The sequence below is a fragment of the Pristiophorus japonicus genome, chromosome 6, assembly GCF_044704955.1.
Source record: "Pristiophorus japonicus isolate sPriJap1 chromosome 6, sPriJap1.hap1, whole genome shotgun sequence".
In the NCBI taxonomy this organism is placed as follows: domain Eukaryota; kingdom Metazoa; phylum Chordata; class Chondrichthyes; family Pristiophoridae; genus Pristiophorus; species Pristiophorus japonicus.
The window spans coordinates 78684235-78707554 of NC_091982.1; the positions used below are offsets into that span (position 1 = coordinate 78684235).

Genomic DNA, 23320 nt, shown 5'->3' on the forward strand with positions numbered 1-23320 from the left:
AGGTAGCTGGTTTTTAAGGTTAGTTTGTAATGTTTGACCGTGATTATTTAAAAAATACTGACAGCAAATGAAACGGCTATTTTCTTATTGAAAAATGTGCTGTTTGTAAATGGATAGGATTGTTGACACACATCTACCTAACTCTTGCGATTGTTTACACAAAATATACAGAACTAGGATATGAGTATAGTACAGATTCAGAGCACATATAATTGAGAATTCCATGAACAAAATAATAATGATCTGGTGCCGAAACACTGCAACATAACTGGTCTGTAGATGCCTATGCAATACAACCTTACAGATAGCCGTTGGGGAAGATAAAAGGGTTTCAGTTAAAGTGGGCATGACTTCCAGGAGCAAGGTCTCTCCCAGGAGATCAGGCCATACTTACAGTTGCATGACTTTTTACAATTTCTTGGAAAAATGGCAGTACTTAAACTTCCCATGGTTAGAAATCTTTACTAAAATAAGGTTGGTTTTCAGTTTCTTGTCATCATTCCACAGTAGTCTCTGACCAGAATGGTAACCTATTCGGACTTTTAGTTTGATGTTCTCGTTGGCAAATAAGCATTGAAGTGGGTGATAATATAAAGATGTAGCTTGATATGGAAATGTAGGGGTCCCGAGAGAAAACGTTTGTTTTTTTCATTACTACAAACATTCAAAGACTCACTGTGCAGACAGACACCTGCATTGGATTGACCAAAATATAATGCATACGAGTTCAGATATGAAACCGCTTTTATATGGCAGTGGAGAGCCAGGAAGTGCTTTCCTACATTTAAAAAAAAAGTTCAAGTTGAGCTGTTCTTGTTACTGAAGCACGAGCTGCTCCGATCCAGGCCGTTTGCATGGCCGTTGGCTTTCCACTTGACAGCAGTCAGTTTTTTCTCGTCCATTGGTGTGCTCAGAACTGGCCGCTGACACCAGCAGCACAAGCAGGACTGAGTGGGCAATATGAAAATAAATTAGGTGGAAATTAACAGATGCAATCAACATGTTCTAACCTAAGCAAGTCCAATTTAGAAAGATATTTAAAAGTTTTGATTCATTTTCCATGTTTTTGCCCTTATTGTCCAAGTGGCAGATAACATGTTCTCAGCCTTTTACTGTTTTTCATCCAACAGCTAGAAGATGTATGATTTTTTTCCTTATTCCCGAGAGGCATCTTACAGTTATCTCCTAAGGGCTTGAGTGATATTAGAAATCATTGAATGGGGAAGCAGCCCGACCTTCATCCAATAACAACTTGCATTTATATAGCACCATTAATGTAGAAAAGGCTTCAAGGAATTTTACAGGGAGTAAGAGAGTGAACATGTGCCATGGACCGGGGGGAGACTGAGAAAGGTAACTGAAAGCTTGATTGAAAAGATGCATTCTGAGATGGTTTTCACAACTGGAGAGCATAGGAGAAGTTTAGGGAAGGAGTTTGAAAGACTAGGGCCAATTTGACAAGGCTCTGCCACCAATGATGATGTGAAGGGTGGTTGGGTGCACAAAAGGCTGGAGCTGAAGTATTGCAGAGTATAGGAGGGAAATATAAAATTGCAGGAGATTGCAGAGATAGGGATTTGAAGAGAAGAATGAGGATTTTAAATTTAATACTTTGGTAAAAAGGAGCCAATATAGGTCAGTGACAATGAGAGTGATGGATAAGTGGTACAGAATTATAGATGGTTGTGTTTTGGACAAGTTGGAATTTATGGAGGGTGGAAGATGAGAGTAACTTAACAGATAACGGCAGCAGAGATGTAATGTGGTGAGGGAGTTGAAAGTGAATTATTGACTGAGCAAGTGGGAGAATTTTTTTCCAGGGCTGTGGAAAGGAAGGAAGATGTGGGTGGAACTGGAGATGAGGAAATAGGCAGAAAATGGCCTTGAGAGCTGGGGAGCAGAGAGGTCACAAGAGATGGTGAGATCAAGGGGTGGCTGTGGTTATGGATGGAATAACTTATGTGCAGAGTAAGACTGAGTGAGGGGAAGAGGGTAGTGAAATCGGAGGAGAGCAGATAAGGAAAATTAATGTAGAAATTGAAGTCACCAAGAATGAGGAGTTGCTTTGATGCAGAGGCTAAGGGAGTACATCTCATTAAAAGAGTCAACATGGAACGTGGGAGGCAGTACATGACAAAGATTTTGAGTGGAAGACGGTGGGGTGCTTAATGGACAAGTTGGTGTCCGAAGAGTAGGGGAGAGGCAAAATTGAACAAATACTTTGGTTCTGTCTTCACTAAGTTAGACACGAAAAACCTCCCGAAAATACGAGAGGGGAACTGAGGGAAGTCCTTATTAGTCAGGAAATGGTGTTGGGGAAATTGAAGGGACTGAAGGCCGATAAATCCCCAGGGCCTGATAGTCTGCATCCCAGAGTACTTAAGGAAGTGGCCCTAGAAATAGTAGATGCATTGGTGGTAATTTTCCAATATTCTATGGACTCTGGTTCAGTTCCTATGGATTGGAGGATAGCTAATGTAATCACACTTTTTTTAAAATAGGAGGGAGAGAGAAAACACGGAATTATAGACCGGTTAGCCTGACATCGGTGGTGGGGAAAATGCTGGAATCAATTATTAAAGATGTAATAGCAGCGTATTTGAAAAGCTGTGACAGGATCGGTCCAAGTCAGCATGGATTTATGAAAGGGAAATCATGCTTGACAAATCTTCTGGAATTTTTTGAGGATGTAACTAGTAGAGTGGATAAGGGAGAACCAGTGGATGTGGTGTATTTGGACTTTCAAAAGGCTTTTGACAAGGTCCCACACAAGCGATTAGTGTGCAAATTTAAGGCACATGGTATTGGGGGTAATGTATTGACGTGGATAGAGAACTGGTTGGCAGACAGAAAGCAGAGAGTTGGGATAAACGGGTCCTTTTCAGAATGGCAGGCAGTGACTAGTGGGGTGCCGCAGGGCTCAGTGCTGGGACCCCAGCTATTTACAATATACATTAATGATTTAGATGAAGGAATTGAATGTAATATCTCCAAATTTGCAGATGACACTAAGCTGGGTGGCAGTGCGAGCTATGAGGAGGATGCTAGGAGGCTGCAGGGGGACTTGGACAGGTTAGGTGAATGGGCAAATGCATGGCAGATGCAGTATAATGTGGATAAGTGTGAAGTTATCCACTTTGATGGCAAAAACAGGAAGGCAGATTATTATCTGAATGGTGACAGATTAGTAAAAGGGGAGGTGCAATGAGACCTGGGTGTCATGGTACATCAGTCATTGAAGGTAGGCATGCAGGTACAGCAGGCAGTAAAGAAAGCAAATGGCATGCCGGCCTTCATAGTGAGGGGATTTGAGTATAGGAGCAGGGAGGTCTTACTGCAGTTGTACAGGGCCTTGGTGAGACCACATCTTGAGTATTGTTTGCAGTTTTGGTCTCCTAATCTGAGGAAGGACATTCTTGCTATTGAGGGAGTGCAGTGAAGGTTCACCAAACTGATTCCTGGCATGGCAGGACTGACATATGAAGAAGGATTGGATTGACTAGACTTATATTCACTGGAATTTAGAAGAATGAGGGGGGATCTCATAGAAACATATAAAATTCTGACGGGATTGGCAGGTTCGATGCAGGAAGAATGTTCCCGATGTTGGGAAAGTCCAGAACCAGGGGTCACAGTCTAAGGATAAGGGGTAAGCCATTTAAGATCGAGATAAGGGGAAACTTCTTCACTCAAAGAATTGTGAACCTGTGGAATTCTTTACCACAGAAAGCTGTTGAGGCCAGTTTGTTAGATATATTCAAAAGGGAATTAGATGTGGCCCTTACGGCTAAAGCGATCAAGGGGTATGGAGAGAAAGCAGGAATGGGGTATTGAAGTTGCATGATCAGCCATGATATTGAATGGTGGTGCAGGCTCGAAGAGCCGAATGGCCTACTCCTGCACCTAATTTCTATGTTTCTATGTGACTTAGCAATAAGAGCTGTGCCGTTGATCAGTGGTTTGTGTGGGGATGGTGATGGAATGTATAACCAGGCAGAGGGTCCTTGGTGTGAGGAAGATATTGCCGCCTATAAACCAAAGTGTTACATCCATCCACAAGGCAAGGACCTTGTTTGCATTCTCAAGGGCAATATGAAGTGGCGTTGTGATTGGTGATCTGCCAACATAAACCACTTTTATGGTGTATGTCACATGCACTGTCCCACAGTGAATATTAACTGTTTGCCCTATTTTTAAGAAAAGTTAACATAAGAAATAGGAGCATGAGTAGGCCATGCAGCCCCTCACTCTGCCATTCAGTAAGATCATGGCTGATCTTCAACCTCAACTCCAGTTTCCTGCCCGATCTCCATATTCCTTGATTCCCTTAGAGTCCAAAAATCTATCGTTCTCTGTCTTGAATTTACTCAACAACTCAGCATCCACAGCCCTTTGGAATAGAGAATTCCAAATATTCACAACCCTCTGAGTGAAGACATTTTTCTTCTTCTCAGTCCTAAATGCTCGACCCCTTATCCTGAGACTATGACCCCTAGTTCCTGATTTCATTTGAGGTGATCAATGGATTCTGAAAACTCCCAGTGAAGGGACGTCCTGTCACGTGCATCCATATGTCTGGTTATGGAATAGCATTGTCAGGACCTTGAAGTTGGTCACTATTATCTGCCATCCTCTTGAGGGATGGTGTAGATTGCAAGAAACTGCATAGAGAAGAAAATAATTGAAGTGAAATTAAAATAATGTTTGATTTGTAATTTTAAAGTCCAAACTTACCTTGAAACAGTTCTTAAATTTTTGACTGACGAAGTACAGCGCCACTGGGTTTATGCAGGAGTTGAGCGAAGCCATATTAATCCCAATATAATCCAGAATCAGAAGAAAACTGAGGACAGAACCAACATAAAAATCAATCGTGTTGCAAGTTAAAATGTCCTTTTGATAACTTAACCCAACTTCCTTTTCTGGCTCCCATGTTAGCTGACATTGTTAATGGTTCTCTCTCCTCAGGTACTGTCCCCCTCTCCTTCAAAACTGCCATCACCCCTCGCCTCATAAAACCAACCCTTGATCCTACTGTGCTTGCAAGCTACTGCTCCATCTCCAATCTCTGTTTCCTCTCCAAAGTCCTTGAACGTGCTGTCGCTTCCAAAATCCGTGCCCATTTTTCCCGGAACTTCAGTTTGAATCCCTTAAATCTGGTTTCCGCCCCTGCCACAGTACCGAAACGGCTCCCATCAAAGTCACAAATTACATCCTTTGTGACTGTGACAACGGTAAACTATCCCTCCTCATCCTCAACATATCTGCAGCCTTTGACACGGTTGACCACTCCATCCTCCAACGCCTCTCCACCATCTTCCAGCTGGGTGGGACTGTACTCGCCTGGTTCCATTCTTGTCTATCTAATTGTAGCCAGAAAATCACCTGTAATGGCTTCTCTTCCCATTCCTGCATCGTTACCTCTGGTGTCCCCCAAGGATCTATCCTTGGCCCCCCCCCCTCCATTTCTCATCTAAAAGCTGCCGCTTAGCGACATCCGAAAACACGGCATCAGTTTCCACATGTACGCTGATAACACCCAGCTCTACCTCACCACCACTATACTCGACCCTTCCACGGTCCCTAAATTACCAGACTGCTTGTCCGATATCCAGTACTGGATGAGCAAAACTTTTCTCCAATTAAATATTGGGAAGATCAACATCATTGTCTTAGGCCCCGCCACAAACTGCGTTTCCTAGCATCTGTCTGAGCCTGAATCAGACTGTTCGCAATCTTGGTGTCTTATTTGACCCTGATAATGAGCTTCCGGCCACATATCCGTGGCATAACTAAAACCGCCTATTTCCACCTCCGTAACCTTGCCTGTCTCCGCCCTGCCTCAGCTCATCTGCTACTAAAACCTTCATCCATGCCTTTGTTACCTCTAGACTTGACTACTCCAATGCACTCCTGGCTGACCTCCTACATTCTATCCTATGTAAACCTGAGGTCATTCAAAACTCCGCAGCCCGTGTCCTAACTCGCACCAAGTCCCGTTCACCCATCATCCCTGTACTGGCTGACCTACATTGGCTCCTGGTTAAGCACGCCTTGATTTCAAAATTCTCATCCTTGTTTACAAATCCCTCCATGGCCCATCTCTCTTCTTCAGCCTCACAACCCCCAGAGATAACTGCGCTCCTCAAATTCTGCCCTCTTGAGCACTCCTGATTATAACTGCTCAACCATTGGTGCTTGTGCCTTCAGCTGCTTGGGCCCCAAGCTCTGGAACTCCCTCCCTAAACCTCTCCGTCTCTCTACCTCTCTTTCCTCCTTTAAGATGCTCCTTAAAACCTACCTCTTTGACCAAGCCTTTGGTCATCTGCCATAATTTCTTCTTATGTGGTTCGGTGCCATTTTTTTTTTGTCTTATAACACGCCTTGGGACCTTTTACTACGTTAAAAGCGCTATATAAATACAAGTTATTGTTAACAATTGAACATCAGTATTTTCCCAGCACATGATAGTGCGTGGCCGTGGGCTGTTCCCTACCCGTTTTCCAATTAATGAAATTTTAATCGAATACTATTAATCTACTGTTCCTCAATTCAGGAGTTGGGTTCCAAATAACTCTAAAGAGATTGAATGAAGACTTCTTCTCTGGTGTTTGTAAGAGTCTGAAATTAAATGATTATGGGATAGTCTTTTCACAAATCCTAATGGCTGTGAGTACACAACGTAAGATTGGTCATTCCATAGGTCATAGGGATGGGCAATAAATGCTGGCCTCGCCAGCACCGCCCACATCCCGGAACAAATTGTTAAAATTCCTCCCCCTCCCCCATCCCTCCTTGGATTCTCTGCTTCGTCTCTTTCATTGGGAACAAATTAGGTTTTTTTGCTGCTCTTCATCTAATGTTTCCATTTTTCTGTAAGAGCAATATACAGAGCAGCACAATAATTTCAAATGTTGTCTCACTACAGCTTTATTGACTGTCTATTGCTTCACATGTGCCAAATAGATCCAGTTAAAGAATTGCATGTACGGTTTGACTTGGAAACTGCTGCCACAAAATGTGCTATACTTGCCCTAAAGAGGTACGTCGTCCAGTTTCGATTGAACCTGGACTGTCTGAGATTACACAAGTGCCCTCACCCCTCAAACATGTAAATGGAGTAGGCAAGTTTGTTGACTCAGTATAGCAGATAATACCGTTGTGCTTGAGTGTATTAAGCATTGGCTTCCCATACTGTTGGACATGGAAAAACCTACAATGCCCTGATGCGCCCAACTTGCCCAATGCAGCTGTCCAGTGTAGAGCTTGTTGGGAGTCTGTGCATAAAATTTAACCTCAGGCTCATTAAGGAATCAGAAATGTAATTTATGGGATGTTATGTTTTGAGATTTTTTGACAATTTCTACACAAAAACTTTGGAAAAATTAGTTACTTTTAAATGTCTTCACACATTTAGGAAAAAAAAGCAGAGATGACAGATGGTTAATATGCTAGTACACTAGACATTGAACTTGTTCTCCCCATGTTTGTAAACCATAAATACATTGTTAGTCTGTGTCTGTTATCTGTAAACACATTGATTTGGAAAGTCTCTGGTCTTGGGTTGTGAATGGAAGAAGATTTTAAAAAAAGAGACAAACACAGACAGGCAGTTAGGTCCAGCAAAGGCTGTGAGAAGTTTAGAAGGCAGGAGAGTAGTTGGGAGTTATTTTGCTTCTAAGTCTAGCAAGATAATCCATTAACGTGGGAAAATGTGATATTTTCATTATTTTCTAATACGTGTACAGACATGTTACACTGATTTAACTAAATAAGTTTGGCAGCATGAGGAAGGTGGACACCTCAGACACAGTCATAGTGGCAGTCACCACTGGAATAATGGGGCTAGTGGGGCCATGCAAATGGGGAGCTCGTCCACTGGCCTCACAAACTACTGGGGTCAGTGCTGGCGGGCGCAATTCCCAAGCAACCTCCAAAATTGTGGCGATGGTCCCATACTCTTTTCTCAAGCTCACATGCATCCCCTCTGGTGCATCCTTAAATATGTTTAATGTTTGTGGAGTGTTTTTCTGTCCCATTTTATTTACCAGTTTAACATTCTCAGTTTTCTTTGCAGCAAGGAAAACTAAAATGGAGGCATCCTATTTCAGGAGACGTAATTTCAAGTATGTGTGCAACTTGTACATTTGATAGGTGTCTGCAGTTTTGACAGAAGAGCAAATAATTGCGAGTATCTAAAACATTTAGAGCAGAAGGAAGTGTGTGTGTGTGTGACACTTATCTGAAGTGTATCTTTGTTTGATACCTGGAGTCGAGGGCACTGCAGTAGTATATATAATGGCAGTCTTGCTTTCATTTGATTAATCGCCTTGTTTGTTGTCAGTGCTATACCTGAACTGAGAAACCAGAGTGAAAGACCAAGATCCATAGTACAGAACACCACAAAACAGAAGCCATTTTAAAATATACCAGAAACTTACCTGAGCAGTTCACATCTGTTGGGGTCTTGCTCATCATAAATAGTTTTCTTCAGGATTCTGCTTAAATGCAGTGGGAGCCAACACATAGCAAAGATAACCACCAGACAGAAGACTGTTTTAGCCACCTCACGTCGCTGAGAAAAGTTAAAGAACCGTGTGAACATTTCTCCAAGTCTATTAGGTCTATTACTCGAACAGAATAGCTGAGATCATTTTAGTAAGATTGTGCTGGCATTTGAGCAGAGAGCCATTAGCTAATATAAGTTGTAAAATGTTTCTTTTTATGGAAGGGAAAGCACAGTTAATGTTACAGTCCCAGTCACTAAGTGTTGACTTAATCGTTTCAATTAATTGCACAGTTGGTCCTGTTTCCACAATGTTCTTGGTTTGATAGCTGGCGAGGAAAGTACTGGATAGTACAGATAATTGTCTCCTCCCTTCCATTAGGTTAATTACTTAGTCTGTTGTCAGTGCTGTGCCTGATAAAACTTACTGCTTGATGGAAATTAGCTGTTACTGAAATTCAAAACAAATCTCTAGCCACATGGTTTATTACATTGAACTGTGGCCAAAGGAGGCTGAAGTATAGAGCTATGGATCCTGGTGTAAAGTGCATCATCGTAAAGATGAACAACAGTTTGCGGACTCTAAATGCGGCAAGACTTTGAGACGTTGTTTCCAGAGTGCCAGCTTACTTTTCTCTAGTCTGGGTAGTTTCTACTTGTATTTTGATGTACCTGAGTGTTGCAGATAGATGCCTTACCTGTTTGATATGATCATTGAGAGCGATTTGCATCCCATTCCTCCTGCTCAGCATCTCACAGGTCATGAGAGTGTAGAATATACCGGTGCAAGCCAGAGGCAGACAGAAGTAAAAGCCAAACAGCCACCAATCCTTCACATTCTTGTAGAACTGAACAAAAATAACCCAAATAGTATGAGCATACAACAGTTACCTAAATTTTCCAATAAGCACAATCCACAACGTGTAGCACAGACCTACTTTTACACTCTATAAAATAGAAATTGGAAATCTAATTTTGAAAGAAATCCTAGCACCGGTTGTGGTATTTTATTGGACACGAGTTGGGAATTGCCTGGTCCTTTTAGATGAATAAATGTATGTACGATGGTAAATAACACTAGCTCCATCCTTACTGAGAAATATCAGGATCTCACCAGAAGCAATTTGTGATCCAGAGAGGTTATTTTACTCAACTTTTATATTGGTTTAATAAAAGGCTTAATAAAATGCAAAATACTATGTAATGTAAGAAGAAGCAGAACCTGATCCTAACCAGGGAAGAAAGAAATCAAATATACCACTAAGCTAACTGGATTGGAGTTGCATTTGTGCACTCCCTCCCACACTGTCCAAATCAGGCTTGTGTTTTAATTACTCATTTTCCGATCGACAGAATATTCAGTATACCCTAACATCTGGATTGGAGCTAGGCTTGGATATACCAGAATTCAGATTGGAGCTGTGTTCAGACTGCCTTGGCAAACGGGTAAAACTTTTCACTGGTTGGAGCCATACCTAGCACAAAGGAAGATGGTTGTCGTTGTTGGAGGTCAATCATTTCAGCCCCAGGACATAGCTGCAGGAGTTCCTCAGGGCAGTGTCCTAGGCCCAACCATCTACACCTGCTTCATTAATGACCTTCCCTCCATCATAAGGTTAGAAGTGGGGATGTTCATAAGAATATAATGGTCTACTCCTGCTCCTATTTCTAATGTTCTTATAAGAGATAGGAGTAGGCCATTCGGCCCCTTGAGCCTGCTCTGCCATTCAATAAAATCATGGCTGATTTTGTAACTCAACTCCACTTTCCTGCACTATTCCCATATCCCTTGATTCTCTTAATACAGGTTGAGCGTTCAGAATCTGGTGTTCCAAAATTCGGAATGTTCTGGAATACGGAAATCGGGCCGATCTGTGGCGGGGTTGTCTGGAAACCGGAAAATGTTCTGAAATCCGGACTCCCTCCGCCTCGGCGGCCCGACCTCGCCCCGGCCCTTGGTGGCCCTACCTCACTCCAGCCCCCTGCAGCCTGACCTCCTCCAGCCCTCGGCAGCCCGACCTCTGGCCTGACTTCGCTGCGACTACACCCGCCATGACTTTGCACGGCCCGACCTCGCCCCGGCCCCCCTCCCTCCCTCCCCCTTACCTCAGCCTCCCTTCCTCCCCCTTACCTCGGCAGGCCGACCTCACCCCCTTATTTCGGCTGCCCAACCCCACCTACCTCGGCCCAGACAAAGACGTTCCAATATCCGGAACGACCGCGGTTTCTGGATTTCGGACGCTCAACCTGTATTCAAAACTCGACTAATTTCTGTCTTGAATATACTCAACGACTAAGCATCCAGAACCCTCTGGGGTAGAGAATTCTGAACATTCACCACCCTCTGAGTGAAGAAATTTCTCCTCATCCCAGCCCTAAATGGCCGACCCCTTATTCCGAGACTGTGATCCCTGGTTCTGGACTCCCCTGCCAGGGGAAACATTCTGTCTGTATCTACCTTGTCAAGCCCTGTAAGAATTTTGTAAGTTTCAATGAGATCACCTCTCATTCTTTTAAACTCTAGAGAATATAGGTCTAGTCTACTCAATTTCTCTTCATGGGACAATTCCCCCCATCCCAGGAATCAATCTGGTGAACCTTTGTTGCACTTTCTGTGGCAAGTATACCCTTCCTTAGATAAGGAGACCAAAACTGTACACAATACATCAGGTGTGGTCTCACTAGGGCCTGTATAATTGCAGTAAGACATCTTTACTCTTATACTCAAATCCTATTTTAATAAAGGCCAACATACCATTAGCTTTCTTAATTGCTTACTGTACCTACACATTAACTTTCAGTGATTCATGTACAAGGACACCCAGGTTCCTCTGAACACGAACAGTTCTCAATATCTCACCGTTTACAAAATACTCTGCTTGTCTATTTTTCCTACCAAAGTGGATAACTTCACATTTCTCCACATATTCAGTGTCATTTTCTTGTCACTCAGCCTGTCTATATCCCCTTGAAGCCTCTTTGCATTCTCCTCACAACTTAGATTCCCACCTAGCTTCGTATCATCAGCAAAATTGGATATATTACATTTGGTCCCCTCATCCAAATCATTGATATAGCTTGTGAATAGCTGAGGCCCAAGCACTGATCCTTGCGGTTCACCACTAGATACAATCTGCCAACCTGAAAATGACCCGTTTATTCCTACTCTCTGTTTTCTGTCCGTTAACCAATCCTCAATCCATGCTGGTATATTATCCCCAAATCCATGAACCCCAAATTTGTTTACTAACCTCTTGGACACCTTATCGAATGTGTTCTGAAAATCCAAATACACCACAACCACTGGTTCCCCCTTATCTATTCTGCTAGTTACAACCTCAAAAAACTTAACAGATTTATCAAACATGATTTCCCTTTCATAAACCTGTGTTGACTCTGTCCAATCCTACTATTATTTTCTAAGTGCCCTGTTACCACGTCCTGAATAATAGATTCTAGCATTTTTCCTACTACTGATGTCAGGCTAACTGCTCTGTCGTTCCCCAATTTTTCTCTCCCTCCTCTCTTAAATAGCATGGTTACATCTGCTACCTTCCAATCTGCGGAACCTTTCTAGAATCCATGGAATTTTGGAAGATGACAACCAATGCATCCACTATATCTATAGTCACACCTTTCAAAACCCTAGGATGTGGGCCATCAGGTTCAGGGCATTTATCGGCTTTCAATCCCATTAACTTCTCCAGTACTATTTTTTTACTAATATTAATTTCTTTCAGTTCCTCATTCTCCCTAGACCCTTGGTTCTCCACTATTTCTGTGAAGACAGACACAAAGTATTTGTTTAATTTCTCTGCCATTTCCTTATTCCCCATTATAATTTCTCCTGTCTCAGCCTGTATGGGACCCACATGTACTTTCGCTAATCTTTTCCTTTTTAGATACTTATAGAAGCTTGTTTTTATGTCTCGTGCTAGTTCACTCTCATATTCTATTTTCCATTTCTTTATCAATTTCTTAGTCCTCCTTTGCTGAATTCTAAAATCTTCCCAATCCTCAGGCTTACTGCTCTTTTTGGCAACATTATAAGCATCTTCCTTTGATTTAATACTATATTTAACTTCTCATGTTAGCCACGGTTGGACCACTTTTCCTGTGGGATTTTGTAATTTAAAGGATTGCATATTTGTTGTAAGTTATGTATTAATTCTTTAAATGCTAGCCATTGCTAGTTTGCCATCACATATTTTAATGTAGTTTCCCAATCTACCTTAACCAACTCTCCCCTCATACCTACGTAGTTTGCTTTGTTTAGATTTAAGACCCTAGTTTCGGATTTAACTAAATCACTTTCAAACTTAATATATAATTCTATTATATTATGGTCACTCTTCTCTAAGAGTCCCTTTACTACAAGGTCATTAATTAACCCTTGCACAATACTAGATCTAAAATAGCCTGCTCCCTAGTTGGTTCCTCAACATACTGATCTAGAAAACTATCTTGTATACATTCCATTAATTCGTCCTCCACATTATTACTGCAAATTTGATTTGCCCAGTCTATATGTAGATTAAAATTCACTGATGACTACAGTGTTCAGGTCCATTCGCAACTCCCCAGCTAATGCAGCAGTCTATGCCCGCATATAGCAAGACCTGGACAACATTCAGGCTTGGGCTGAGAAGTGGGAAGTAACATTCATGCCACACAGGTGCCAGGCAATGACTATCTCCAACAAGAGAGAATCTACCCACCACCCCATGACATTCAATGGCATTACCATTGCCGAATCCCCCACCATCAACATGCTGGGGCGGGTCACCGTTGACCAGAAACTTAACTGGACGAGCCACATAAATACTGCAGCTACAAGAGCATATCAGAGGCTGGGTATTCTGCAGCAAGTGTCTCACCTCTTGACTCCCCAAAGCCTTTCCAGCATCCACTTCAGGGACATGAGTACAAAAATTTAGGCTGACACTGAGGGAGCCCTGTGCTGTCGGAGGTGCCGTCTTTCCGATGAAACGTGAAACCGAGGCCCAGTCTGTTCTCTCAAGTGGACTTAAAAGATCCCATGGCACTATTTCGAAGAAGAGCAGGGGAGTTATCCCCAGTGTCCTGGACAATATTTATCCCTCAGCAACATAACAAAAAACAGACTATCTGGTCATTATCACATTGCTGTTTGTGGGAGCTTGCTTGTGTGCAAATTGGCTGCCGTGTTTCCTACATTACAACAGTGACCAAACTTCAAAAGTACTTCATTGGCTGTAAAGCACTTTGAGATGTCCGGTGGTCATGAGAGGTGCTATATAAATCCAAGTCTTTTCTTTCTTACAAGGCACAAGTCAGGAATGTGATGAAATACTCTCCAGTTGACTGGATGAATACAGCTCCAACAACACTCAAGCTTGACACCATCTAGGACAAAGCAGCTCACTTGATCGGCACCCCATCCACCACTTTAAACATTCACTCCCTCCACCACTGGCACACCATGGTTGCAGTGTGTACCATCTATAAGTTGCACTGCAGCAACTCACCAAAACTTCCTCTTGTATGTGGGCATCGTTGCCAAGGCCAGCATTTATTGCCCATCCCTAATTGCTCTTGAGAAGGTGGTGGTGAGCCACCTTGAACCACTGCAGTCCATGTGGTGAAGGCCCTCCCAAACCCGCAACCTCATGGACAGTAGGCATATGGGAACACTATCACCTCCACGTTCCCCTCCAAGTTACACACCATCCTGGCATGGAAATATATCGCTGTTCCTACATCGTCACTGGGTCAAAATCCTTGGGCTTCCTCCCTAACAGCACTGGGGAGTGCCTTCAGTTATGTGGATAGACTGGAGAAGCTGTGGTTGTTCTCCTCAGAGCAGAGAAGATTGAGATGAGATTTGATAGAGGTGTTCAAAATCATGAGGGGTCTGGACAGAGTAGATAGAGAGAAACTGTTCCCATTGGCAGAAGGGTTGAGAACCAAAGGACACAGATTTAAGGTGATTGGCAAAAGAACAAAAGATGACATAAGAAAAAAAAAATCTATGCAGCGAGTGGTTAGGATCTGGAATGCACTGCCTGAAAGGGTGGTGGAGGAAAACTCAATCACAGCTTTCAAAAAGGAGTTGGATAAGTACCTGAAGGAATTTTATTTCCAGGGCTATGGGGAAAGGGCGGGGGAGTGGGACTAGCTGAAGTGCTCTTGCAGAGAGCCGGCATGGGCTCAACGGGTCGAATGGCCTTCTTCCATGCTGTAATAATTCTATGATTCTATGAACGAAGTACTTTTTGAAGTGTAGTTACTGTTGAGAGAAAGGCGACAACAAGGTCCCACAATTTCCAGCTTTGTCCATTTGGTGGCGGGAGGCAGCCTTATAATATGCTAATGAGGCCCTGCCGACCTTCACGTCCTTAGCCTTGCCGGCTTCTTCTGTTGATTTCAGCCTTCAGCCTCCCGGCTCCCTGTTGATATTGGGGCCCTTGTATCTGGGTCAGAACTGTGTAATGGTTATCTCTTTCAGGACCTGGATTTAGAACCTCTCCTTTCCCTCCCACATCCAGATTGAGCTGTATAATGCAGGTAACAATGAACTAAATAAGTCAAATATTCACATCCAATACAAATTGGATTGTCATTTCCAAATTTTTAATTTATCTTATTCTTCTTGACCCACTCTCTTTAAAAGTTAATATAAAAGTTTGGAAGAGTTTTACATTTGACACATACCTCCATGAATACTGATGACTGGGATAGGTGGAGCAGACACACTTTCAGTTCTTCTCCTCGATATTTAATCGAGACCACATCAAATCCTATAGCTTCTGGAATTGCTAAAACAATCGAGATTACCCAAATGGATGCCACTTCCACTGCTTTCCTCAAGGGAATCCCAATCCCCTGAATTCGGCTCCAAGAGGCCACAGCTCGGTACCTGCAAAAGAAAACAGAAGAGGCAAAAAGCTTCTCATTAAAACATTTTCTTTTTGAGAAATGTGTTCACAAAGACAGTGATGATGCTCAGTGTATTAGTGACAGACCTGCTCCCTCATGATCATTTCCGCACAGCAGAATGATTCTGATAATTAGTGCAATTTACCAACCTAGTGGATGTCATTAATGGGATTAAAAAAAACCACACTAGTTGCTTTTCCATAGTGCTGCTCATAGAACTGTAGGGCTGATTTCCTCATGTAGCACTTGGGGAGCGGCGCCATCTTGCAGCACACAAGTCTCATAAAATTGGGTGTGTAGACCTCGGTGTACTCATCTCAGAACTCCCAATTCTGTAGGTAGTTTTTCAGGTAGCGTGTCTAGTGTACACTGGCCTTGTGCTACAAAATTATGTAAATGCATGAGAATTTTACCCGCAGCTCTTGATTCACTGAATATATGTATAGAACAGGTGCTTCTCTTTTCCAGGAAAAAAAGAGTCCTAGCCTGCTCAATCTTTCCTCATAGTTGCATCCTGTCAATTTTGTTAACATCCTTGTAAATCTTTTCTGCACTTTTGCTGGTACCTGAAAATCCTTTTGTAACCTGGAGACCAGAACTATGCACAGTACTGCACGTGTGATCTCACTAATCTTTTGTATAAATTTAACATTGCATTTCTGCTTCTGCTGGGTCATGAGATGCCTGTTATTAGTACCAGCACATCGGTGTCTGTGTTGGCTGGCTGTTTTTCTCCCCTACATGTTTCCTCTGTAGTGCACTGAGGCGGCAGGCAAGGTTATCACCCAGAGATCAAGTCCTCATCTGTCTGTCTTCCTATCATTCCCAGGTACTGGCTGCCTCTCATGGATGATCATGGATCTGCATAGAGTAATGACTTTGCCTACCATAAAAGAGTATGAAGCCTGCCATCAAGGTGCCCACCATGCCAATTCCTTAGCCTCTAAAGACCAGAAGTTAGAGCCTCCTGTAAGTTGGAACCTAAGCTTTTAATAGTGCTTAGGATCTCTGCTCTCAGAGACACACCGGAGTTACCACTCTTTTCACTGTACTTTGCAAATTTCCAAAATCTTGCATGATTACCCAATGTTGGAGCAGTGCTTTTACATGCTCTCCGCCATTCTTTCAGGGAACCCTGAAGACTTTCAAAGGGTTATGTTAAAATGCTAGGAGAGACATAGATTGGAGCTGTTGTCTCTGTGCTAGGAGTGTGAGTTCTAAATGCAGAGTCTTACGCTAATCGATTTATTAGAGGAAACTATATTCAAAAACAACATACATCATGATGCGAAGACTGCAGGAAACCTTGCATTACTATTGCTGAGCTCAGTGGCAGTGTGATCAGCCTCACGTCATTCTAACTTTGAGTTACAAGATCTCACCTTTATCCCTCAGCTGCATCATCACCTCAGGTCCTGCATTCCGTATACGTTATCCTCAGTTTACACTAACTTACATGAACTCAGCATACCAAAAACTCACTAAATGTGGAGGACGAATTAGTGGGTGTGAGTTCCAAATGGGCCACAGGACATAACATAAGCCATCTTTCTCCTTATATGTACAGAAAAGGTAAGAGTACATAAGAGTGTGTCCAAGAATGCTGTGAGCACAACCCATTTTTTGTTTTAAAGTCAGGCAGAAGGCTGTTAGATAGGGAGGGATCGCAACATGACTATCATTTGGGATTGGATGTGTTAGGTTAGGTACAGTTAGATTGGGCAAGATAGAGCTGGAGTAGACTGAGGCAAAGAGCTTTCATAAAATACTGAAGGAAGCTGAAAAGGTGAAAATTAAAAGTAAAAATTAGGAACACATCTGCCTTGTGTGTTCTTTTAGATATCTGATTGATATGTGGTGTCATGTTGGGATGATTGGTTCATGCTAAGCATGTGACATACTGACCAGTACCCAAAATTCATCCACACTAACCACATGGTCTTATGAACATATGAAATTGATAGGCAGGAAAAGAGCAGCTGGTCCATCAAGCCTGCCCCACACTCAAGATGGCCGGTCATATCGATCGTATTTCAATATTACAGACATACAATTCTATATTACAGGCACAAAACTTTCAGTAATATATCAATATGCACTATCACTTGTATGTACTATATTGTACTATTATGTGCATGCATAAGTAAATGGTATGCTTTTATATATACAGTTAACCATCATAATGAGTATTTGGGTGTTAGCCCAACATATCCACACAGACACAGATAATCATGAGTGAATATAATCAAACACATATGAGGCACATTTACCACACATTTATATAATAAATGCTTGGAAAAGTCATGCTGTGATAGATTACAATGGGAACATTTTCATTGTGGTTGTAATGGTTTTTGTGGCTTCTGACTTTTCCATGGCTTGAACTTGCGATAGAAATGATGCCACTTTAAGATCAATGTTGAAGACACAAATCATGTTCCTGCAGTGTATGAAATGCCTTCATGCATAATGCAACACCTGCTATTAAGTTATGGCATCTGAGCATGATCAAACCAGCTGACAGTCAGGAGGTCATAGCAAATCCTTAGCAAAGATGACATAATCTCATTTTCCAGTCCACAGTGGCTCGTTATGGGTTGCAAATTTAGTCTTCACCACTCTTTCTAAAATAAATGTGTACGCTGGAACAGAGTGTTGCTGTTCAGCAAATGTCTGGTGACTGGAATTTTGGCATAATATGTTCAAGGATGCATTCACAACATCAGTGACGATCATGCAATCCCCTTTACTATTTCTCAGTGCTTTCAGAGAACTTTATAAAAAATGAATAGTGTATGCTCCAAAAATCATTTATTACATTTGGTTGCAGGAAATTGAAAGTAAATCTGGCATTGAGTTAAGGGTGAGTGCTTTATTTTACTGTTGTTGAGTTTATGAGGTGGACCAATAGCATGGCACCTTTGGTAATGAGCCCAGTGTCTTTACTAAGGCTAGCAATGATAGTATATTGGGTGAAAATACTTAAATATTTTGTCCTAATCCCAATCAGATAATGCTAATGTCTGTTGCTAAGAGTGGCTACTTAATCCAGGGAAAGGTTTTGTTCATTATATTACCTTTTAGGCAACAGCTGTTAGTCATTTTAGCAGGTAGTGATTTAATTTAATTCAGTAAAAAACTGTTGAAACAACTGATCATCACAGTAATAAGCACATATTTCGCTCGATAATTGTTTGAATAAGGTGCAAATAAAATAATAGTGCCTGAGAGCTCTTTCTACCTGTCAATGCTCAGTGCGCACAGACTGAGGACTGTGATACCAACGGATGCCTTCTGGATAAATGGTACAAGCTTACATACTTCAACTCCAAAAGGCCAGTCTACAGCCAGCAGCTATTTAAAACAAAAGCAACAGAAATTGAATGCTATTAAGATATTAGAAACATGCAATAATGGAACAAAATATATTCATAATTATATTTTTTTAATGAATAAATAGTCATAACACATGAAAAGCTTTGCCCCATAATATTCAAGACACTGCCAGTGGCACCATGCTGATTTATGAATTATATGGCTTCATTCCCACAATTTACAACATTCTCAGTCTTGGCTGAATTGTCCTGGGGTTAGATGGAAAGACAATCAGATGATAAATTACCCAAGACAAATGTTACACATCTCCAAATAGTTACATGTAGAGCATCATTGGCAGTCTTGGAAGAGAATGTCTGCCTCTGATCCCCCATAAAGTGAAGGAAAACTAACAAAATCTAGAGGAAGGGGGTAAATCTAAGATTCACATTGATCGGCAAATATTGTTTGATTGTGTTTTACATCCAATCTAATGTTGTTGCGAGTGGATATAAGAAGGATGGAGTACTCAGCAGAGGAGATATCTCACATGAGAGTTTTCCTTGGGTATTCCTATGGAGAAGTTGCTCTCTTCAGATGAGAGGCCTTATGTGGAGTTCCCACAAGGAAGGTATCAATGTGTGAGGTATATCCATGAGCAGGATTTTCTATGTAAGAGGAGTACATAAGGGGAAATTCTCCATATAGGTAAGAACTCGAGGGAGGAGATCTTCTATTTGCGTTCCCAGGAGGATAACCTGCTTACATACCATTTGGTTGATGACTACCAGTTCTGCAGATAAGATTATTCTCCAGTTTATATGATTTGGGAGCGATTTAATGAAACTTTATGCAAATATAAACAATTTGGAACAACTAGAAATTAGTTCATTTTCTAAAACGTATTTAAGTTTGTTTCAATGCACTTTAACAGCAGTTTTTCAGCATATGACCTATTTGACAAGATAGAGATCCTTTACATTTCAATTTCAAAAATTTACTTTAACTTTTTGATATGAACTATCTTATCTGCAGTACTTTCCACAGCAACTTACCAACTCAATGATGCTCATTCAAATGGGTAATGTGAGTACTTTGGGAAACAGCTTGGATTTGGTATTGGTCGTATTGCAATTTACTTTGTAATCCAAAAGGGGTGAATGATCTTTTTTAAATCAAGCGGTGGAGATAGTGGATCTTAATAAGAGAAACTATATATCATTGACATGAATCTTGCTTCTTCTATTCACCTTGATATCCTGGACATCAGAAAATACTCTTTTTGCCATTGTAGATGGTTCAAAACTTAGACAACATCAACCCTGGGGGCACAATGATATAGTTTATGAGCTCCGTGTTTAGGAATTGCAATATCTGCTTGGAATTTGGGTTCAGCCTAGTTTTCAAACTAAACAAAATTCTATTCTTTCCCAACCATATGCCACCACTACGGCCATTATAGAAGGGCTGAAATGAGTAGATTTTATTGGTTCTAGTAATATGTCTAACTTGGGTTTTAAAATCCTGTAGATTATCGGAAGAAGGGAATATTGAGGAAAGTAAGGTTTTGGAAAAGAATGAGTTAGAGTAGGATATGGTTTGATGAGTCTGTTTTCAATATAGTGAGGATGCATTTGGCATTGTATTTGTCAATGTTCTTCAAACGTCGGTGCAAAAGGAAATAAATTTTAAAGACTGAAGAAAAAAAGGTTTTTTATTTAAGAATCGTGAAAGGATCTTAACCCAGTTGCACCATCGGAGGCTTTATCAGCAAAGATTCTAGATGCTTTTTAGAGGGAGCATTGTAACTGGAACAGGGATTATTCCCGCTTTGATATTCATTATTAATATTGTGAGGGACAGCTGACAAAGTCTCATTGAATAGTTTACTTATCAGAATAACAGGTTTTACTGCTTCTTTCTTTAACCAGGGTGTCTTGATAAATCAAGTGAGACTTGCTTCTAAAAATACATTCAATCCCAAAAGAGAAATGTCTTTGAGGCTAAAGCATGGTTGAAAAAAAGAGCCTTTATTAGGTGTTTGAAAGCCCAGGGAGGTGACAAGGTAGATGTATTAAGGGAAAGAGTTCCAGAAGATGGAGGCTTAGTTGCTGAAGGAGTGAAGCAGAAGGAGTGGGGTAGGAGGAATAACCCTATTTCAGGATGCGTACAGGAATATACAACTGGAAGAGATTAGAGTCAGAGTGGACTCGAGTCTTGAGGTGATAAAGGTGTGGAGTAGATTTTTGACAGCAGTCAGGGATAGGCAGTCTTTGGAAATTATAAAATAATTTCAGAAACAGATAGGATTTGGGGGAGGTAGCCACATTTGTAATCAAGCAGACCACTGTGGTTCTCAGCTCTGAGCCTAGCCTGAGCTGGCATCTGGGAAGATTGATGGAGTGAAGGAGAGAAGCATGTAGGTGCCTGTGGAAACTGAAGAGGATAGCTTCCATTTTGCTGACATATAATTGGAGGAGGTTTCAGCAGATCCAAATCTTAATATTGCATAGGCAATTGGAGAGAGTGGCAACAGCCTGGGGGTCAAAAATGAGGTGGAACTGAGTGTTAACAACATACATATAGAAGCTGATCCCATGTAATCGGATGTTACCAAGGGTAGCATGTAAATGATGAGAAGGGAACTCAGCATGGAACACCACATCACAGAGGGAGAAGCCGTTGGCGACAAAGTATGGTGAGACACGTAGGAGTGAAATCCTGAATTAATTGTGTGTTTATCTGCATTACTAAGAAATCCTTAATACACAGCCAGGCCATGGTTCTGATTTATCAATAATATTCACTGACAGTGTCAACAATTTAGTGTTAACTATAGCTGACTCCAGATACATAAGCAATTAACTCTAGTTAACCAGTGGATTCTGCTTGGTCTGAGGAATTAGCTCAGTGGGTTGAACAGCCTTTGCACATTCCATTGGCTTTAGTTCAGCTAGTTTGAAGCCCAACACAATTCCACTGTGATCTGACTTAAGTTCTCACCATTTCATGGAGATGTGCTGATTTTGATTCCAACTGGTATTTCATATATATGACTGGGTTGTATTGCAGAATGGTTTTTGTTATGGCTCTTGTTTTCATAATGTACAACATTGTAATTTATGTAGATAACTTTTGTGGGCTTTGTACAGTTACATTCTTTTGCAACCTCTGCTTTAGTTTACTCCAAGCCAGTGTAATAGAGCCTGATCCTGCTCCCTGATCGAGCCATATCACTTTCTCTAAAATATGCTTATTTCTCCTTCCTAATGAGGCCTGATTATTCTTCCCAAAAGATCCTAGTTCTTCTCTCCTAATACTATTATCTTTCTTTTCTTCCTGATACTTTTTTTCCATGAAGTCTAACTTTTTTTTAAAATCAGTTCTGGTCCTGCTCCTCCCCCAAATAGTCTAATTCTTCCTCCATAAAGAGCCTCATCCTTCTTGGAGTCTCATTATTTTATATCTTTAGCATTTAATCTTTACCCCTCCACAATAAACACACTCTAGCCAATTTCCTTTCCTCCCACAGAACAGCTCGGCTTGTTTCTGGTAGAACCTGGCCATTCCCGGACTACACTGCCTTATAAGAACATAAGAACATAGGAAATAGGAGCAGGAGTAGGCCTTACGCCCCCTCGAGCCTGCTCCGCCATTTAATACGATCATGGTTGATCCCATCATGGACTCAGGTCCACTTCCCTGCCTGCTCTGCATAACCCCTTATTCCCTTATTGTTTAAGAAACTGTCTATTTCTGTCTTAAATTTATTCAATGTCCCAGCTTCTACAGCTCTCTGAGGCAGCAAATTCCACAGATCCACAACCTTCTGAGAGAAGAAATTTCTCATCTCAGTTTTTAATGGGCGGCTCCTTATTCTAAGATTATGCCCTCTAGTTCTAGTCTCCCCTATCAGTGGAAACATCCTCTCTGCATTCACCATGTCAAGCCCCCTCATAATCTTATACGTTTCGATAAGATACTTTATCTACCCAATAAAGTCTGGCCTTCTCATGGTAAAGCTTGTTCATTCTCCCCACCTATCAAAGAGCCAAGCCTTTTCTTGATAGAGCCTATTTGCTCCTTCTCTGATATCCATCATACCTTATATACGGTAATTGGGATGTCTATAAGGATGTAGAGCAGATCTCCCAGGGCAAGACTGGTGATCAAAGCATTCGGTCCATTTCTCATACATTTGTTCTTGTAGATGATTCGGAGCAGTGTGGAATTTCCAATGATTCCCACCACAAAGATCATGCAGGAGACCACAGAATTGATATATTTGAAAGCATGTAGTATTTCTGTCTGTTTAATGCACATAGGAGGAGATAAAGGCCCAGTTGATTTATCCGAGGGGATAGCAGTATTTTGATATCCATCCGTATAGGGCAGTACAGCTTTAGGTCTTGGTGGGCTTGGAGTAGGAATTTTGTTTGGCTTTAGATTTTCTGTAATAAAGTTCCTACTGGAAGTATTTTTGGAAGATGCTTCTTGCCCATGAGTAATGACAATCTGACAGTTTAGTAGAAGAGTGAGGAACAGCACAGTGTTCGCTACAGCCATTTAGTGATTGGAATC

At 41.5% G+C, this 23320-nt stretch overlaps 1 protein-coding gene across 1 annotated transcript; it reads right to left on the reverse strand.

The window, feature by feature from the left end:
* Window positions 1-452: 452 nt before the first annotated feature.
* Window positions 453-23320, reverse strand: LOC139265167 (endothelin receptor type B-like). The gene is made up of 7 exons (XM_070882085.1): window positions 22844-23320; window positions 18666-18778; window positions 15200-15404; window positions 9205-9354; window positions 8442-8575; window positions 4735-4843; window positions 453-947 (listed from the first exon to the last, which is right to left on the reverse strand). The coding sequence occupies exons 1-7, from the start codon at window positions 23303-23305 to the stop codon at window positions 798-800; spliced, it is 1323 nt and encodes a 440-aa protein (XP_070738186.1). The 5' UTR covers window positions 23306-23320; the 3' UTR covers window positions 453-797.

Bases quoted from the DNA above. Each gene is read 5' to 3' on its own strand.
- LOC139265167 (XM_070882085.1), bottom strand. From the start codon at position 23,305: ATGGCTGTAGCGAACACTGTGCTGTTCCTCACTCTTCTACTAAACTGT. The intron at 15,405-18,665 runs GTAGAAAGAGCT...TTTCTTTTGCAG, and splicing joins TGCGCACTGAGCATTGACAG to GTACCGAGCTGTGGCCTCTT. The intron at 8,576-9,204 runs GTAAGGCATCTA...AACTTTTCTCAG, and splicing joins TCAATGATCATATCAAACAG to CGACGTGAGGTGGCTAAAAC.